The sequence below is a fragment of the Pygoscelis adeliae genome, unplaced genomic scaffold, assembly GCF_000699105.1.
Source record: "Pygoscelis adeliae isolate BGI_AS28 unplaced genomic scaffold, ASM69910v1 Scaffold300, whole genome shotgun sequence".
NCBI classification, from domain to species: Eukaryota; Metazoa; Chordata; class Aves; order Sphenisciformes; family Spheniscidae; genus Pygoscelis; species Pygoscelis adeliae.
The window spans coordinates 913,798-920,307 of record NW_008824004.1 but is presented as its reverse complement, the minus strand read 5'-3'; the positions used below and the strand labels follow the sequence as shown (position 1 = coordinate 920,307).

The following is a 6,510-nucleotide window of genomic DNA, read 5'->3' as shown; positions in this document are numbered from 1 at the left end:
CAGGAGAGAAAGCAGAACCGCGTGGCTTGAATCAGGGGAAAAGGAAGAGGGAGGAAACTGTGCCCTTGGATTCTGCTTTTGTGCTTCAGCTGTCCCATTTACTTCATCAGGATTCCTCATATAAATGCATTTAAATATTTTGTTGGTTTGTACCTAATAATGCCATCTAGCACTTCTATAGGCTTGCTTATCTTAGTGACAAAAAGTTATTGTAGTTACTAACACTAAAATTTTTATTACAGTACATGAAAAAAAGAATGTTTTATGAGATGGAAATCTCCCTACTACCCTTGCCTAATATACTGTTCATTTTTATTCATGCCTCTGTTTGTTTCCCAGGGCAACTATGCCTTCCCATGTAGGTGCTTCCAATGAGAAATGGAGATTTCCTATTTGGCCAGAATGGAATGAAGCAGATATCAATGCAGAAAAATGGGATACTGGAAAAGTTGGAAAAGAGAAGGAAAAAACTGGAAAAAGTCCCATTTCAGTAAGTTGTGTGACATATATATATTATTTCCACTTCGTATTTTGTACCTGTATTTAACAGGGTATTTGTCACAACTTCAAAGTAATTTGTTACTGATGAATATATTAATTTCAATCATATCTTTTCACTAAGTTTAAATTGCTGAACTAAAATAATAAACTGAAAGTATTGTGCATTGTTTATTTGTTGCTTCTTAAATGAACTGTTAACATATGTGTATGCATTAATGTGTGCACATTAATCGTTAAAAAAAATGAAACCCCAAAATCTACTCCATAACATAATTGAAACTGGGGATGTGGGAGCAGCTGAACTGTTGTACTATGTCAGAGCAATCCCTTCTCTGGGCGCTGCAGTTTCTGTGGACTCAAAAGGTTAAATGCACCCATTTTTATTATGGGAAAAATGGATTTTGAAGTCTTTTCTTTTGCACGCCTCAGTTTCTGGACATGTGAAACACTGTCTGCAGTTCTAGTGTGCAGAGAATGGTTTGAGGGGATATAGTTATTTTGCAGAAAGTAAGCACCTACCAGATGCAGAAAAATTCCTCAGTCTTTCCAGTTTTGGAATGACTTTTAAATCTCATCTGGATTTTTACTCCTTCAAACTGGTTATCATTAGAGGATGTTATGTGCGTTTTATGCAGAGTAGTAGTAAAATTATTTCTTAAAGAGTTTCTTAAACGTAGCATTTTCAAGTTATATTTAAAATCCATTTAATACCGTGCTTAATCATCTATTTTATATGCAAATTCTGCATTGTTCATATGTTTGTTCTGTATATATTCTTGTGTGCTATGTATATGTTAGCCTATGTGTTTGTAGATTATTTTTTTTCTTATCTTAATAAGAAAATACATTAAGCTTAAATACATTATAGCCCTATGGGGCCAAAGTACTCTTTTGAAAGAAGTTGTAGGTTCTGTACCGAATGCTGCCATTAACTTGACAGGTAAATAACTTTCTTTTGTGTCTTTCTTCTGTTCCGTTACCACATTTGGTGTCTTTGGGCTGTACTCTAACATTTATCTAGCACTAATCTGCTAGGTCTGCCAGACATTATTAAAACAGATAAAATTTTAAAATAATTGTAACTGAAAATCTTTCTTCTTTTTTAGCATAAGAGGCATTCTGAGGTGTTTACTGGATCATTCAGTTCTTCAGCCACATGCTATATGAAACATTGCTCTTTTTACATGTTTAAAGGAGTTGTTAAATATGTTGGTCACAGCAGACGAATTTACGATCCAAATGATTTTCCAATGTGGCCTCTTTTGATACAAGCAGCTAGCCAGAATTCAATATCGTAAACGGTATTTCAGTTAGAAACAGAATTAGTGATGGCATCCAGTACCTTTGAGTATGCTTAGAACAAGAATATAAACAATCCGATTTTGTTCTGTGGGAAGAGGAATCAATCAGAAGTGATCTCTTTCCTTCTAACACTAAAGCTCTTTTATCAAGCACACCTACACAATAGCCGCTCTCAGAGCAGCGCAGTGTGCTGCTGAGGTTGTGCACCTGACCTTGGCTGTTTCTCTTGTGCCTGTTTCTTACCTGTCCTTCCTGTGGAACTTGTGGTGGAGGCTCCTGTCCTTAGAGCACGAACTCCTGAGACCTGGCAGTTGTCTCTTATAGCCACCTTAAATAGAAGATAAGTTAAACCTGATTTTGTCAGCCAAGTTTAGCTGCACCTACAATATTCTTCTTCAAAGTATTTTTGCACTTGTAAGCTAAAGAAAGGTGTATCTCTGGTTTTTCTAGTGTTTCTTTGCGTAGTGTTATGTCATTCTCACCTGCCTCCTTTTTCTGATTTATCTAGTGTTTAAGTGCTAAACTTTCCTATTACACTGTGTAGTCAGGGTTGGATGTCTCTGAAAGCAGAGTATAAACTCTGTTAATACAGTTCTGTATGGTCCAGTTTACAAGGCTTCCTTTAAGCTTTCAGAAAAATAATTATTCCTAAAAGGTTCTTCCTCTCCCCTCCACCTCTCCCCCAAAGTATCTAGCTTCCTTCAGGTACTTTAAATTGTTGTGGATTGGTATGTTGAAGGAACTTACACAATGAAACAAATAAAAAAATGCAGCAAAAATACTATTTTGGAGTCTTTGGTTTGGGTTTGTTTTTTATGCTTTTGTAATGTATTTTCTTTTGCCTTCCTTTAATCAGTAAGCACTCAAAGCATCATAGTTTTTCCTTCCCAGAAACTCTTTCTCTTGATTGGTCTTTAGAAGATAAATAGAATACATAGTGGCCTGTGAAACACACCAAAATGTATAATATGCCTAAAAGCTATTTAAAATTTCAGGCACAAATAAAAGGCACTAACCATGTAACCTATTAGTTTCTCAGTCAGCACCAGCAGTATCAGAGGCATCTCCTCATCCTACATTGTACTATTAAGTAAACAGATATATATCCTGACACCTTCTGTTCACACGGAGAATAAGTATCGCTTTGGAAATGAAAGTTTGAAAATTATATGAGACTGTCTTCAGTGGTTTCTACAGCAGTTTAAAATGTGTGGAACCTGCTTTTTTTCTGTCTATTGCTTTAGATATTTATTTTCAGTCTTCAATTTAAAAAGCTTTAGAAATAAGTGATTTAGAAAAAGTATTTAGAAACAACTTGGTAGAAGAATGCCTGAATTAAAAGCTTCTACCATTTTTTGGGAGGTTTCCCTGAAAGGTGGGAAAAAAGGGAAACATTTTATATAGACCTATTTAGACAGTGCAGGCCACACAGACTTCTCAGAACAATACAAGCAGTTTTTGTGCTGAATCTTCAGTTCGGGCTTTGCACTCTTTTAGTTCAGTGATAGATACTACTAGTTCCTTTTTATGCTATTTTTCCCCTTAAGTGAATTATCGTGTGAACAATATAGTATTTTACATCTTACGGAAGACACAATACTGTAATTAATAAAAAATGTTCTGTTTTTGTTCATGCATGTTTTATGTAGTGTGTCTTTGAGGATCCTGAAGGGAAAATAGACTTGCCAGGATCCTTAAAAGTGTGTTCATGGAAACGTCCACATGAGTTTTTAACAAATAAGGTAAGAAACGAGCAAGGTCATAATGAAAAAATGCTACTCGCCTAGCTATGTCACAAGTAGAGGAAAATCTATAGAGGAAATTAGTTCAACAAATAAAATCCTCTTGACCATACATAGTCATCCTGTCCGGGAGACCGTTGTATGCTGAGGAGCCAGTGATCCATATAGCAGTTAACCTGTGCTGCACACACAGCTTGTCCTTCAGGCCTGCTTGGTGCCGGGCGTGATCCCTGGCCGCTGGATAAACTCAGCCAGCATATTGTAAGGGAGGAGCCTGCAGGCAGCTCCCTCTTGGTACTGGCAATTACACCACCTGCATCTCCTTGCCTTTATCCAAGTGCAGCAGGAAGTTCTTATGTGAACATCCTTTCTGTTTTACAGTAGAAATGATGAAAACAGTTGTTTTCTTGTAAGAAAGTCCTGTAATAGCTCAAATCACATCATAGCTCAATAATAGCAAAATGGGGTAACCCTTTCAATGGATGGGGTCTGCACAGAATGTTGCACGGGGATCAGAAGCCTGTTTGATTCTGTACAGCTTGGGGTTCCCAGTGTCTAAAAGGACATAAGATTATCTAATTATTCTAATTATTCTATAATATTATATAATAAGTATTATATTATACTAATCCCTTTCTTTATAGTTAGCTCTAATAATAGCATTTTAAATGATACTATACGGAGTCTGAGTGCCTTTCTTACTGGAATCACCATGGACCAGCACCTCCTGGTGCAAAACATCATGGTAGTGTATCATGCCAAGTCTGCTCTGCGTTTTAACTCTACGTTCATTTAGAAGACACCTGGACAGAGAGATGCCTTCCTGTTTTTCTTTGTGTTCTTGTTTTCTCACTTAAAAATCAGTGTCATGGCAAAACAAGTTCTGTCTGTTCCAACTAAGGCTTCCCTTGAGCAAGTGTCTCAAGTAAATGTCTATCCTGAAACCATAAATTAGCTTTACCAGAAATATAGTACTTTTTCTCACTTCAACTATTGTATTTCTCCAGTCTGCATACAGAACGTGTCCATGTCTTTGACAGTACTTGTCTGGAAGGTAGCCGTAACATTTTAAAATTATGCAAAGCTCTTACTCAGTTTATATTTAAAAATAATTGCAAAGAAAATAAACAGCCTACCATTTCAAAGGTTAGTGTTCTCCAATGCTGTTGCTAATCTAAGTTTTAAAGCAGTTTTGCTTCAGATGAGATGCTGAAGTTTTAAAACACTTTGACCACCCTTCCAACTTTTTCAGGCTTGTCAGTTTTCCTTTTGTCAGCTTGTCAGTTCCATTTTTTATTAACTAGATACTAAACAGGTCCAAGTTTAATTTTTAATGGAGGAAGGAGAGGGGGAGGTCAGAGGAGTAATTGACAAGACCAAAAGATTGGATGAGAAATGCTGCCAAAATGCATAAAACTCAGTAGAGGTATCTGAAAGATGGGGGCAAGAGAGCTGGCAGCCCAGAAAGCCATGGCAACATGTATCTGTCTTAAAATTATTTAAAATCTATCTTTATAGCACTACGAAGAAAGCATTTGTTTTCTTTAAGACCTGATTAAAACTTTGGTGCTTGTTTTGGTCCAGTGTATTTTGGATCAAGAAGCTATGATTACTAGAGATTTTATAAGTGGTTAAAAATTAATCTAAGTGTCAAGTGATGAAAGGCTATTAAGATGATATATGTTGCTACCTAATCTACTAGTAACTGTAAAAGAAAGTGTAAACAAGCCTATTTAGTGCGGTAAGCAAAGAAGAAAGCAATGATCACCAATAAGTGATGAGAGGCAGATATATTTAGTTCAATAAACTACAATCCTAGTATGTTATTTCTAAACTGCTTACAAAAAGAAAATGGACTGTATAAACAAGTAATAGTCATCAAAACTTTGTAATACAGTTAAAGGTTTGATAAAGTCAGCGTTCATACTGACAATATCACTATCTAACCATGAGAAAACAAATCCCTTTGAATCTTGGTGGGGGACCAAGGAAATCTCAAAGTATGAGACACTGTTATGATCATGATTTAAATGCAGAACTGCAAATATTATGAATGAATTGAGGGAATCTCAATTTAATTATGTAATTATTTCATTTGATACTCTTTAAATCTCCTGGTAAAAATAATGATTTTTTAAAAATTCCAAACATCTACAGTTCAACACATTTTTATTAAGAAATACCAAAGCAGCTACAAGATTTGCAAACTGACAGCCTTTAGTTTGCAGATGTCTAATGAATGTTTGCCAAATGTCTAACATTTGTATGTCACTACTGTTAAACGTTAGTGTTAATTTAATTTATTCCAGATAATTTAGCTATGGACTTAACTAATTTCCTTTCTCCTAGATTCCTGTGGTTGTCAAAAATGAAACCTCATTTGACCTTTTTTCAGCAAATGAGCATATATTTTGTAGTGAGGTAAGTAGAAATACATTAATGTCCCTTTTTGAAAATATTTTCTTTCATTCTTTTTAACTTTTTTAAACTTTTTGGATTTCACTCCAGATTTCTACCATGAAGAAGTAAGTTGTGACACATTTTTTAAGTGAAAAAGAATGATGGGAATAAAATGGCAAGAAATTATCTAGATTTGCATAATTAGTGTTTACCTTTTTCGGAATTTGAAAAATTAAATCAATGACAGTAAGAGATTTTCCAAACGGTTTTGGGTTTTTTTTAAATATACAGTCTATGAACTACAAAGATTATTGTGGATAATATTTGCTAAAGACAAGAGCAAATAAAAACTGTACTAGAAAGGTTCTATATTTTTCATTCAAGCTTTCCTGAAGTCATGTTCTTAGTGTGCCTGCATGTATGTGCAAATCTCTGTCACCCAGCCAGTCTTTTCCTTCTCTCCAGAGTTGAATAAATGTTTACTGCATTTCTACAGATCAGGGGAAACTATAAAGCAGGTAGAACGAAAGCACCTGAGTGCCTTACTGAATATAATATTACTTCA

At 35.2% G+C, this 6,510-nt stretch overlaps 1 protein-coding gene across 1 annotated transcript in view; it reads left to right on the top strand.

Moving 5' to 3' along the window:
- The first annotated feature begins 346 nt into the window (after window positions 1-346).
- ADGB (androglobin) overlaps window positions 347-6,510 on the top strand; it is a 116,241-nt gene continuing 110,077 nt past the window's right edge. The window contains exons 1-3 of the mRNA XM_009325596.1: window positions 347-490; window positions 3,453-3,545; window positions 5,895-5,966. Coding sequence (XP_009323871.1) covers window positions 347-490; window positions 3,453-3,545; window positions 5,895-5,966 — 309 coding nt within the window. The remainder of the gene's footprint in view (window positions 491-3,452; window positions 3,546-5,894; window positions 5,967-6,510) is intronic.